The 14,060-nt window shown below is 43.0% G+C and overlaps 1 protein-coding gene across 3 annotated transcripts in view; it reads right to left on the bottom strand.

The window, feature by feature from the left end:
* Positions 1 to 7,082: 7,082 nt before the first annotated feature.
* Positions 7,083 to 14,060, bottom strand: part of SLC22A16 (solute carrier family 22 member 16) — a 35,425-nt gene continuing 28,447 nt past the window's right edge. Inside the window, exon 8 of one of the 3 annotated variants that reach the window (XM_006071821.4) lies at positions 7,083 to 7,452. In XM_006071821.4, coding sequence (XP_006071883.3) covers positions 7,255 to 7,452 — 198 coding nt within the window. In that variant the 3' untranslated portion in view covers positions 7,083 to 7,254. The remainder of the gene's footprint in view (positions 7,453 to 14,060) is intronic. The other 2 variants (XM_044924405.2, XM_006071822.4) reach the window with 2 other exon arrangements.

Genomic DNA, 14,060 nt, shown 5'->3' on the forward strand with positions numbered 1-14,060 from the left:
AATGAAATAAATTTTTTGAGCACCTGCTCAAAATTCCTTCTACAAATAACCAATGCTGGAGAGGGTGTGGGAAAAGGGGCCCTCCTACACTATTGACGGGAAAGTAAATTGGTGCAGCCACTAGGGAGAACAGTATGGAAGCGTCTCTAAACACTTAGAGTAGAGTAGCCTTATGATCCAGCAATCCCACTCCTGGGCATATATCCAGACAAACTATAATTTAAAGAGATATATTTACCCCTGTATTCATAGCAGCACTATTTTCAATACCCAAGACATGGAAGCAACCTAAATGTCCGGTGACAGAGGAATGAATAAAGAAGATGCGGTACATATATACAATAGAATACCACTCAGCCTAAAGAATGAAATAACACCATTTGCAGCAACATGGATTGACCTAGAGATTATCATACTAAACAAAGCAAGTCAGAAAAAGACAAACGTCATACAAAATAACTTATGTGTGGAATCTAAAGCATGACACAAATGAACTTATCTACAGAACAGAAATAGACTCACAGACATGTGGATGCCAAGGGGCTGAGGTCCAGGGGTTGATGTGATCTCCCTGAGACTGTAGGTGAGGTCAGCTTCACGCTCCTGTCCAACAGTTTTTCAGCCCAAATTTACTCTTGGCTCTGTAGGTCCCCAGAGCTTCATCTGTGCAGTGTGTTGGGGGCCTCCCTGCCCACCAGTTCCTCCTGCACTGCTCGAGACATGTTAGCCTTGCTGGTGTGTTTGCCAGGAAATAAAGGCTTTTAAGCCAAGAGAACTTCAATTCTTTGGAGGCTATTGAGGAAGTGAGGCTCATGGGACCAGGGATTCAGCCTTCTGTGGCTGCAGATTAGGGCAGGAAAGCATGGAAGGGGTAAGTTTAGGGAGATTCAAGCCTCTGATACATTGGCTTAGCTCTGACTTGGACACAAAAGGAAAGCAGAGTCTATGATTGAACTCTTTCTTCCTTATAAATAAGATTTTTAAGACTTAACTGTACAGCCAAGAAAATCTCTGGCATTTGGTCCCTAATGGGGTAGGTGGGCCCAGGGAGAGGCAGGGAATGAATGAAGAGGATGGAGTTACTTTAGGGAACTAGAAACTGTCATTATATACTGGTGCAGTGTGGACTTCAGAGATAAAATGAGCAGCCGTTACTAACTTCTGGCAAATTCAGATTAAGACATGAACACCTACAACTCCCAGGCATTCAGCTGGAGGAGTAACCATCGTTATCCATAGTTACCATGGCTTCTAAGTCAGCATTCACCATCTTAAATAAGAAAAGTTTCTCTTAACTACCCACAAGAATCTAAGTACCCCTCTTTGCATATTGCCATTTTATAGAATGAACTCTTTGTATTGAGTATGTGGTAAGTAAATACTTGATAAGACCGATCAAAAGGGGACAAGTCAGTCCCTCAGAACCGACCATTCAATTAAATACATTCAGAGTATATTTTTAATATGAACTTACACCTAACAACATAGCTTTTAACAAAGATTGGAGGGATGGGGGGAGGAGGACAGATTCAGCTTTTAGGGGGTCTGAAGTTCTACAGTTTTAAAAGCTCTCTTTTATGTCTATACACAAAATCATTAAAGAAAAAAATGTCTGTGACCACTTTGATGCCATCTGATAGAGATGACCTATTACAGAAGGAAAAGAGTGGAAAGAGATAGCAGTCTTCACTGATTGCAGTTACTATATATTACTTTTGCAAAATTTATAAAATTTACCAAGATTTACAACCAAATGATTGCTAAGGTCTTTCTCAAAAGCGTGTGCAAGTGAGGGAAGTAAGTCTGAAATTTGTGCTTTACTGGCCTCACAGCAAATCTTCCATGCGGGCGTCCTAGCTTAGTGGGTAAAGAACCTGTCTGCAATGCAGGAGATGCAGGTTCAATCCCTCAGTCGGGAAAATCTCCTGGAGAAGGAAATGTCAACCCACTCCAGTATTCTTGCCTGGAAAATCCCATGGACAGAGGAACCTGGTGGGCTACAGTCCACAGGGTGGCAAAGAGCTGGACACAACTGAAGTGACTGAGCACACATGTCTTCACTGCAGCTATTATGGGCCGAAACTACCACCAGAACCATCTAAACTGCGAGTCCTCAGGGAAGAAACGTATATTGTAGGACACAATTGATTCAGAACAGGGATAGCATGACAGGCTCCAAATGCTGACTGGCCAAGACCAAGGCTGGACAGGATGCCCGCCACACTCCCCTTGACAGCATGGTGGAATCATACAAAGCACATGGAGAAATGGCACCGTACAGTATCTGGGCTGTGCAGTGTGGCATTAAATGATGTAGATATATAGTATCTCTGGTGACCTTATTACCAGTTCAGCGTAACTGTGGTCCATGCATTGACTTGACCTCAACAGGCAACAATGTGTAAGGGGCAGTGGAGATATGTGAATAAAGAAGTGATGTTTTAATATGATCCTGAATTTTCTAATGAAAATACCGAAGCAGAGAGAAATTGATTTGCCCAAGTGAGAAGGCTGATGGCCAGGTTTACTTTGTTTTGAGTTTTATCCACATGCCTCCACTGGTAATAAGGTCACCTGCCTGAAGTTTACCTACTAGTATGTGGGCTCTTCTCTGAGCTTTCCAAGTCTGTGGTAAAGTGCTCCTTGAAATGTTTACAACCAGAGATAGATGTGATGTGCTACATACACAACCAGGTTCCAACGATTATAAACATCTAGAGCAGGAAATGGCAACCCGCTCCAGTATTCTTGCCTGGAAAATTCCACGCACAGAGGAGCCTGGTGGGCAACAGTTCATGCGGTCACAAAGAGTCAGACATGACTGAGCACACGTTATTACAGACATACAACATTACTCTTTTTCAAGTATAAAATCAGAAAGCTGTACATATTAAGAAATGCTAGAGGAACAAAGTGTGTTTGGCTTTCTCTATGACTAATATGTGTGAATTGTTATGCTGTGTTTTTTCTTTTCCTTTGGAGCTAATAACACTTTTTATGAAGGCTGAGACAGTAACATACAAAAATCAAGCATCTTCTTTTATGTTATGCAATAAGCAGTAGAAAATAATTAGAAAATAGGAAAACAGAAAACTCGAAGATATTTCAAGTAAGGAGAAATTTAATATAGGGCATTAGTTACAAAAGTACAGGAAGGATTGGTGGAATAAATGGAGGAGAAATTACCCAGAGATCAGTCACTGCCATCACTGGGCTGGGAGCCCCAAGCCTATATTCCCTGCTTCCACTGCCAGTGCAAAATGTGATGGGTTTTTTTTTGGACTGGACATTGGTGGCTCAAAGGTAAAGAATCTGCCTGCGATGCAGGAGGCGCAGGAGCTACAGGTTCGATCCCTAGGTCTGGAAGATCCCATGGAGGAGGGCATGGCTACCCACTCCAGAATTCTTGCCTGGAGAATCTCATGGACAGAGGAGCCTGGTGGGGCTACGTTCCATAGGGACGCAGAGTCGGACATGACTGAAGTGACTTTGTGTGCATACACCAAACACACGCATGAGTATTATGGACGAAATGTAGAATTCAACGAGGTAATGAGAGTGGGGAGGGGCAACAACCCCCCCCCTTATAAGGAGGGGCAATAAAACACCTGCTCTATCTCCCCCACCACCCTCCATCACTCTTCCCTGCAAGAGCGAAAGAGGTCATAGGAGCACGCAGCCAGACGGTAGCTGCCTGCAAGCCAAGAGAAGAAGCCTCAGAGCAAAATCTACCTTGCCAACACCTTAACCTTGGAGTTCCAACCTCTAAAACTGTGAGAAATAAATTTCCATTGTTTAAATCACCTTGTCTGTGGTACTTTACCTAGAAAACTAACCCAGAACAAAAAAAGAAAGTCAATAAAATATCAAATATTAACTAAAATGAAAACTCTAAATGACAGTAGAACAGGCTGAGTTTGAAGGAATAAAAGAAAGGGAGACAAAATAAGACGACAGAAAGGATTATAAAATGTCTTCCTCCTTTCTTCTCATATCCTCCTATCTGTTTTTTCTTTTCTTTTACAAAAGGAAAAAGTTTTTTATTCTTATTTTACAAGCAGAAAGGCCAAGTGAAAAATTGAGTGATTATCCAGGGAACTGAATTAATATAAAAAGTCTAAATAACTCAAGTCAAATCCCTTTTTTTAAACTACAGTATCTCTCAGTTCAGTTCAGTTCAGTCGCTCAGTGGTTTCCAACTCTTTGCGACCCCATGAACCGCAGCACACCAGGCCTCCCTGTCCATCACCAATTCCCAGAGTCCCCCCAAACCCATGTCCATTGAGTCGGTGATGCCATCCAACCATCTCATCCTCTGTCGTCCCCTTCTTCTCCTTCCCTCAATCTTTCCAAGCATCAGGGTCTTTTCCAATGAGTCAGCTCTTCTCATCAGGTGGCCAAAGTATTGGAGTTGCAACTTCAACATCAGTCCTTCCAATGAACACCCAGGACTGATCTCCTTTAGGATGGACTGGTTGGATCTCCTTGCAGTCCAAGGGACTCTCAAGAGTCTTCTCCAACACCACAGTTCAAAAGCATCAATTCTTCTGCATTCAGATTTCTTTATAGTCCAACTCTCATATCCATATGTGACCACTGGAAAAACCATACCTGCCGGGAGCCACCACGGGAGATCCCACCCATGACAAGGTCATATGGAAGAGATCTGATGAGCAAGGTGGATCAGAACTCGAGGGACCCCCTGGATCTGCTCGAGCATCTACCCCAAAACCAGAATCTGTCTGTCTTACTATTTTGTGCCTTTCACCAACTCTTCTGACATTAACAGGGGGCTATCCCCAACCACCTTTCTCTGGAAAAAGTCAACTTAGGGCTTTAGTTAATAAGTCTCCTGGGCATGATAGGAGTGTTTCAATTCAAACCCCTCTGATGGCTTTTAGCTTGCCTGGCAGGTTTATCCAGACTCTTGCAGCTACGCACATGATTTTTCACAGCCTCCCCACCGTGAGAGACACGGGAAGCCTAAAACATTCTAAAAATATAGAGCCTTTCGAAGAGTTAAAAACTATTAGAGTAGTGCTGGTGTAGGATTTCATTGTTGAGCCAATGCTTACTGCCAAGTTCCCATATCTCTTATCCATTGTGCACCTGGGAGTGTATTGGTTAACATAGTTGGAATGTAAGAAAAACAAGTAGCAGCCTTGGAATTAACCACATCAGACCTTTGAGCTAATTGGTTCTTTGTTGTAACTCACTGCACCTTTGCTCCGTGAGTACGTAACTCTCTTTAGCACTTTCTGAGGCTGACATAGATTAGAAATATAAAGAAAAAACACTTCAAGGGAAAATAAGTTTTCTGATTGAGCAGCTTTTATCAAAAAAGGGTCATAAAATGTCCACAGGCCTCCAAGGCCAGAAGATAATGTACACAACATTGTTTATGGGAAAGGTATGCAGAAAAATTCCTGGTTTCGATAAAGACAAAACAGATGTAATGTTTGGGCTGACTCTGTATGACTTTGCATCTTTCATTTCCCTCTATGTACAAGTCAAGGTATAAAAGTTCCTTTTGAAAATAAAGTTATGGGCCTCGTTCACCGAAGCTTGGTCTCCCCGTGTCATTCTTTCTCTCTTTCTCTCTCTCTTATTCACGACGCCGTCATCCTGAGGGTACCCCTGGATCCTGCTGGGGCTGGACCCCGGCACATAGCCTTGACTAGACGAACCTTTGTTGGCAAAGTAATGTCTCTGCTTTTTAATATGCTATCTAGGTTGGTCATAACTTTCCTTCCAAGGAGTAAGTGTCCTTTAATTTCATGGCTGCAATCACCATCTGCAGTGATTTTGGAGTCCCAAAAAATAGTCTGACGCTGTTTCCACTGTTTCCCCATCTATTGCCATGAAGTGATGGGAACAGATGCCATGATCTTAGTTTTCTGAATGTTGAGATTTAAGCCAGCTTTTTCACTCTCCTCTTTCACTTTCATCAAGAGGCTCTTTAGTTCCTCTTCACTTTCTGCCATAAGGGTGGTGTCGTCTGCATATCTGAGGTTATTGATATTTCTCCTGGCAATCTTGATTCCATCTTGTGCTTCCTCCAGCCCAGCGTTTCTCATGATGTACTCTGCATATAAGTTAAATAAGTAGGGTGACAATATACAGCCTTGACGTACTCCTTTACAATTGTCATAATCTCTCTTTCACTTGCCTCTACAGATAACACTAATGCTTCCTTAATTTTAATATACTGGACATAAGATGTATCCAACAGCTAAATTTCAAGAGCAAAGAAAACAAAAATTACGAACTTCTGATGAAACCCAAGTAAAGAAAATACCCCAAACCTATGTGCAACTTATGTGGAAAGCATACTCCTATAATAGATAATACCATATGCCATATTTCTGCAGTTGAAATGTTTAGGATCTTACACTGTTTTTGCAAAATATAAGTGAAGCTAAGGAACAAAATTTATTACTTTAAAAGAAAGTAAAACCTTTCTATAAATTATTTTTAAAAGGTAACAATACTTAAAAATTATTTTATATTGGGAACACATCCAGATGTCAATTTCCTAGATGATCTAGAAAGTTAAAAAAATTTGCAATACTTTTGTAACACCAAAATGCCACAGCTTCTATGCACAAGGAATGAGACCTATAGGGAGAATTTGGTAAATTTAGGAAAAATAGGAAATTCAGACAAGAAAACTCACTCCTGGCCCCTACCAAGTGTGAGTCCCTTAAGTAGACCAAACATAAGTACATTTGTCTGTACATTCAAGCCCTCGGGGTGCTGAAAAGCAAGGTAACTATAGTTTTTATAGTTAGACAAGTGGTTTTTGATGGAGCATTTTTAATAAGACTTGAATTTAGAGCTATGATTCTCCTAAGAGAGAAAGGAATATCATAAATAGAATCGGCAAGTGGTTTTGTCAAAAGAAACACACTCTCACATGTCCCCTCCTCCCAGTCAACAGTCCAGGTGTTGGGGGGAAGGAGCCCCAATACTGAAGGGAGCCATGTAGCAGTCCCTCAGTCCTGCAAGAATTAGTGACACAGAAGAACAAACACGGAAAAGTATTTTGTGGCAATAAGAAAGCAGTATAAAAAAAAACAGAATTCTCATATTGTGTTTTATTTCTTCTACTTTTACAAAACAACTGTTTCAAAACTTTCTTACAAAAACTTTAAAAAGACACATATACATGACATGCAGGAGATGAGAATAATGTTCCTCTAATACAAAAGCATTAAACAATATTTTGGGTGCTGGATAGCACTTCTGGCCCGTTTATTTATTAAGACTAGAATCCTCAGAGTTCTCCACTATGACATTTTCTAACACAGTATTACTGGTTGTGGAAAGTAATTTGCCTGAACTGCTCTCCTTTTCAGTCTCTTCCCAAGTAGTTGTCAGAGGCCTCCTGAGGGTTTCCGGAAGCAAGAATGTTAGAACTCCACTCACTAAGGCCAAAGTCCCAACAAGCAACTAGAAGGAAGCAAAAAAAAAAAACAAAAGTGACACATCCAGGAAGAAATGTACTCTTCAGAGAATAATCATTTCTGAACTTTGTTCAGAGGGCAATAGAATTGAAATTGACATAACAGCTGGCATTTTTGTTTCTCAGTAAGACCTTTTTGAATGCCGGTAGTTGGTGATGGACAGGAAGGCCTGGCGTGCTGCAATTCATGGGGTCGCAAAGAGTCAGACACGACTGAGCGACTGAACTGAACTGAAGACCTTTTTGGTTACTTTTAATTAGTTGACTAAGCTTAATCTGATCATTCATCAACCACCATGGAGCACCTACTCAATAAATCCCAGTTACTGCCTGCATTATTACTCTTGTAGGCACAGTCCTAGGAGCTACACTGAAGAAAAAAAACTCCCTGCCCTGTCTTGCCAGGCTCCAGAGCCTCATGGGAGAGCCCAGCATCTTGGATTTGGACTTGATGGTTAGGGATTGTCTTAGTCAACCCTGCTCCTGCCCCCAATAATGGACATGCTATCAGCATTCAGTAAATGGTGGGGACTGAATAAATGCATGCATGCACCAATGAACAGTTCAATGAACCAAAATCTGGAGCATTTAGGGGGAAACAAAACTGAGGCAATGGAAACTAGCTGCTACTTTGTGTGGGGGGAACATCACTTTATGGGAAATAGATGGGGAAACAGTGGAAACAGTGTCAGACTTTATTTGGGGGGGCTCCAAAATCACTGCAGATGGTGACTGCAGCCATGAAATTAAGACACTTACTCCTCGGAAGGAAAGTTATGACCAACCTTGATAGCATATTGAAAAGCAGAGACATTACTTTGCCAACAAAGGTCCACTAGTCAAGGCTATGGTTTTTCCAGTAGTCATGTATGGATGTGAGAGTTGGAATGTAAAGGAAGCTGAGCACTGAAGAATTGATACTTTTGAACCGTGGTGTTGGAGAAGACTCTTGAGAGTCCCTTGGACTGCAAGGAGATCCAGCCAGTCCATTCAGAAGGAGATCAACCCTGGGATTTCTTTGGAAGGAATGATACTAAAGCTGAAACTCCAATACTTTGGCCACCTCATGCGAAGAGTGGACTCATTGGAAAAGACTCTGATGCTGGGAGGGATTGGGGGCAGAAGGAAAAAGGGATGACAGAGGATGAGATGGCTGGATGGCATCACCGACTCGATGGACATGAGTTTGAGTGAACTCCGGGAGTTGGTGATGGACAGGGAGGCCTGGCGTGCTGCGATTCATGGAGTCGCAAAGAGTCAGACACGACTGAGCGACTGAACTGAACTGAACTGAACTGAACGACAGTTTCCAAGTGATTTCCTATAAAAATTCAGTATTTCTTTACCTTCCAGGTTTTGACACGTGAAAGGCAGCCTTTTAGACTACCACCAAGGTGTTTGCTTTCAAAAATGCAAATCACATTAAAAAACTAAAGTCTGCATATCTCTTCTCTGTTGACCACTATGAAGATATGGGTGGGTTTTAGAACTAAATCTGGTTATAGTCTGTAAAAACTTTGTTTTTACATAATTTAAACTCCTTTAGCAAAAAGTACTGAGAAGAGCCCATAAAAATAAATTAAGGCATAGGCTTTCTGATAAATCTGCATATTTGGTGCTTCTATAGTCTCTGAGATACAGTGTAAATTGAGACACGACATGAGGCCACATCAGGTACAGATGTGACCTGGGAAGACAGTTCTTGACTTGTTTTGCAAAACACTGATAACCTAATTCCAGAAATGCATGAGTAAGCCAAGAAACAGTAACAGAATTTAAAGTGATATTGCAAAGGACGTTAGAAATCCCAAGAGAGACCTCTGTCAGGGTCTGAAAAACACTGAACAAGTCTAAACAAGAAATAGAATCAAATGGACAATTCAAGACAAGACTGGATTTTCTTTTTTAACTTGGTAGTGAGAATCAGTTCAGTTTAGTCACTCAGTCGTGTCTGACTCTTTGTGACCCCATGGACTGCAGCATGCCAGGCCTCCCTATCCATCACCAACTCCCGGAGTTTACTCAAACTCATGTCCATTGAGTTGGTGATGCCATCCAACCATCTCATCCTCTGTCATCCCCTTCTCCTCTTGCCTTCAATCTTTCCCAGCATCAGGGTCTTTTCAAATGAGTCAGCTCTTTGCATCAGGTGGCCAAACAATTGGAGTTTCAGCTTCAACATCAGTCCTTCCAATGAATATTCAGGACTGATTTCCTTTAGGATGGACTGGTTGGATCTCCTTGCAGCCCACGGGACTCTCAAGAGTCTTCTCCAACACCACAGTTCAAAAGCATCAATTCTGCGGTGCTCAGCTTTTTTTATAGTCCAACTCTCACATCCATACATGACCACTAGAAAAACCATAGCCTTGACTAGATGGATATTTGCTGGCAAAGTAATGTCTCTGCTTTTCAGTATGCTGTCTAGGTTAGTCAAAACTTTTCTTTCAAAGAGCAAGCGTAGTAGTTAGTAGTGAGAATAGTCAGGCACTGAATAAACTCAGAACCTTGCATCTCTCCTTTCACTCCAAGCAGGTCCCCCACCCCCTTGGCCAGCCCTCGCTACCCCACACAAGCACTCCAACAACCCCCTCAATCCCACCTCTCCCTCCCCCTGGCCAGGAGGAGTCTTTGTCCCCTCTCACCTTCTCCTGGGGGAGGGCGGTGGAGGGGCAGGGTCTTCCCCCATCAATAGATCTCCCTTCTTTCTCACAAACTTTTGATCTTTTCCTTTCCACTGGCTAGTTTCCCTCAGTAAAAATAAATTTCTTGAGCTTCTTACAATCTCTGTACCCACTCTGCCTGGGAACTTGTACTTGCTACCTGTGTGGCCCTGGGCAGGTGACTTAATTTTTCTGCTCCTCAGTTTCCTTATCTGTAATACTGCTGCTGCTAAGTCGCTTCAGTCGTGTCCGACTCTGTGCGACCCTAGAGACAGCAGCCCACCAGGCTCCCCTGTCCCTGGGATTCTCCAGGCAAGAGTACTGGAGTGGGGTGCCATTGCCTTCTCCAAATAATACTACCTGCCCCCAAAGGACTGTTGAAAGGATTAAATTAAATAACACATTTAGGGCACTTAAAACAGTAACAGTTGAGGAGCCAATAAACGGTAGCTGTCATTACTACTCTCTATCTTCTGAAACAAGCAAGAGACTCTCCGCCTCAGCCCACATCCACTGCAGCCCCCGCCCATCTTCTCCACAGCAGTCCCTGCTTCTCCTTCCATCCTGCTCACCCTCGCCTCCCCCGCCCCCCAGCAGCATGGCCCCCACCCAACACCCATGGACGCTGCTCTTCCCAGGCCACAGATTCCTAGCTGCCAAACCTGACAGCCGGAAGCCGTTCTGCCTTCCTCGCCTCCCCACCTCCTTTGGGGTCCCGGTCACCTCCCCTGCTGCCCCCTCAGTTTCTGCCCTGAACCCCTCTTCCCATCTGGCGCTAAATGCCACTGTTTCCAGGCTTCTGCTCTTCAGTCACCCTCCCTTTTCCCTCACCCTTCATAAGCTGACTCTCAAGCCTGTACCCCTGGGAGTTCCAGACCTGTAAAGGCACCAGCCTCCCCCCGCCCCCCCACCCCCCACGTCGCTGCCCCCTCCCCAGCCATCAAGCAGGCACCTCCCACTCCTCACCCACAATTCAAGTGCACTGTTCCTCCCCACCTCAGCCTTGTTGCTCCTCCTAGAGTCCCCTACAGCCCTGAGAACAACCTTCCACCCCTCCTGCTGCCCCTCTCCACCATACCCAACTTGTCACGGGTCCAGGGGGTAACACTTTCCATCCTGTCTGCTCCAACCTGCCTTTAGTCCAATATTCTGACCTCCTTTGAGATCCCTGCATCCCTTCACCCTTACCTCCTGACACCACACCACCCTGGGTGTTAGCACCAATGCCTGCACCCAGACCCAAACTGGCCATGTTTCTTTTCCCCTCTAAGTTTTTGCCTTTCTGTTGCCTCTGCATGGAATTCCCTTATCTCCTCTTCCACTTGGCTGACTCTCACCAGCCCCTCCAGATGCAGATGAAAGGCCCCTCCTGCAGGAAACTTCTCCTCTGGCCCTAGCTGGGTTGGTAGCCTTCTCCTGCAACCCCATAACCCCAACATTCCCTACCCCAGCCCTCTTCTCTGGGACCTCTGCCTTCCACACCAGTCATGGACATGTTTCAGGACAAATGCTGTCTCTTTCATCCCTGCTCCTTATCACCTAATTTAAAATCAACACTCAACCTTTGCCAAATGAGTTCACGAATACAAAGATTATGTGAATTAGATGTCCACTTTTTTCCTTAGATTACTAAAAAATTATGGTTGAAAATAAAAGCAACAGAAGGAATGATGCTCATGTGCTTCTTTTGGAAACAGAAAATATAAACTTATCTTCTAGATGATTATGTCTATTCCTCGAAAGGAAAATACTGGCTCCCTGGGCAGTTTGACATCCATAAATAAGCTTAATGAGAAATTTAATAATTTATTTTTTTACTCATTAAAAATAACAAGCTACATCTGCTACATCCAAAGGAAGCACATTCACAGAATATTTTTGCAAATACACACAAGACCGTGATGACAGAGGTAGTCCTGGGGGAGGGGGGATGAGGGTCAAGGTGAAAGAACTTGTTTCTCTGCATCCCTTTTAGGACTGTTTGTTTAACCTACGAAAAAGGCATGGTATTTGGATTTGAACCCAAGTATGTCATTTAAGGGCTTCCCTGGTGGCTCAGACAGTAAGAATCTACCTGCAATGTAAGAGACATGGGTTTGATCCCTGGGTTGGGAAGATCCTCTGGAGGAGGGCATGGCAACCCACTCCAGTATTATTGCCTGGAGAATCCCCACGGACAGAGGAGCCTGGCATGTTATAGTCCATGCGGTCACAAAGAGTCAGACATGACTAAGCAATTAAGCACAGCACAGAACATGTCATTTAAATAGTGATAGCAAAAACAGCACCTACATTCTATGAACGGAAAACACCCTGATGCTGGGAAAGCTTGAGGGCAGGAGAAGAGGTAGGCTACAGAGGAAAAGATGGTTGGATGGTATCACTGACTCAGTGGACATGAGTTTGAGCAAACTCCGGGAGGTAGTGAAGGACAGGGAAATCTGGTGTACTGCAGTCCATGAGGTCCCAAAGAGTCAGACACGACTGAGCAACTGAACAAAAACAACCTTCTGTGAAGACTGCTTTTCGTAAAGCAAGTGAAATAGAGCTTGTCATATAACAAGCACTATTAGAGTAGCTGTTAAATAAAATTTAAAATCCCTTTTAACTTTACAGTCTGTAATGGATCTTTATGGATATCCTTAAAAGAAATCTTTATTTGGTTTTAGTGACTTTATAGCAGTTTGCTTTTATAGATTTATCTATCTTCTTCTATGTGTCTTGGCTTATTTTTTAAAAACATCTTTTCCACTTTCAACTTCTGTTAATGAGGAACATAAAGAAGAGAAGTGAAAAGCAAAGAAGAAAAGGAAAGATATAAGCATCTGAATGCAGAGTTCCAAAGAATAGCAAGGAGAGATGAGAAAGCCTTCCTCAGTAATCAATGCAAAGAAATAGAGGAAAACAATAGAATGGGAAAGACTAGAGAGCTCAAGAAAATTATAGATACTAAGGGAACATTTCATGCAAAGATGGGCTCGATAAAGGACAGAAATGGTATGGACCTAACAGAAGCAGAAGATATTAAGAAGAAGTGGCAAGAATACACAGAAGAACTGTACAAAAAAGATCTTCACGACCAAGATAATCACGATGGTGTGATCACTCACCTAGAGCCAGACATCCTGGAATGTGAAGTCAAGTGGGCCTTAGGAAGCATCACTACGAACAAAGCTAGTGGAGGTGATGGAATTCCAGTTGAGCTATTTCAAATCCTAAAGGATGATGCTGTGAAAGTGCTGCACTCAATATGTCAGCAAATTTGGAAAACTCAGCAGTGGCCACAGGATTGGAAAAGGTCCGTTTTCATTCCAATCCCAAAGAAAGGCAATGCCAAAGAATGCTCAAAGCACCACACAATTGCACTCATCTCACATGCCAGTAAAGCAATGCTCAAAATTCTCCAAGCCAGGCTTCAGCAATACATGAACGATGAACTTCCTGATGTTCAAGCTGGTTTTAGAAAAGGCAGAGGAACCAGAGATCAAATTGCCAACATCTGCTGGATCATGGAAAAAGCAAGAGAGTTCCAGAAAAACATCTATTTCTGCTTTGTTGACTATGCCAAAGCCTTTGCATGGATCACAATAAAATTCTGAAAATTCTGAAAGAGAGGGGAATACCAGACCCCCTGACCTGGCTCTTGAGAAACCTGTATGGAGGTCAAGAAGCAACAATTAGAACTGGACATGTAACAACAGACTGATTCCAAATAGGAAAAGGAGTACGTCAAGGCTGTATATTGTCACCCTACTTATTTAACTTCTATGCAGAGTACATCATGAGAAATGCTGGGCTGGATGAAACACAAGCTGGAATCAAGATTGCTGGGAGGAATATCAATAACCTTAGATATGCAGATGACACCACCCTTATGGCAGAAAGTGAAGAAGAACTAAAGAGCCTCTTGAAGAAAGTGAAAGAGGAGAGTG

Source organism: Bubalus bubalis, chromosome 10 (assembly GCF_019923935.1).
Source record: "Bubalus bubalis isolate 160015118507 breed Murrah chromosome 10, NDDB_SH_1, whole genome shotgun sequence".
Lineage (NCBI taxonomy): Eukaryota > Metazoa > Chordata > Mammalia > Artiodactyla > Bovidae > Bubalus > Bubalus bubalis.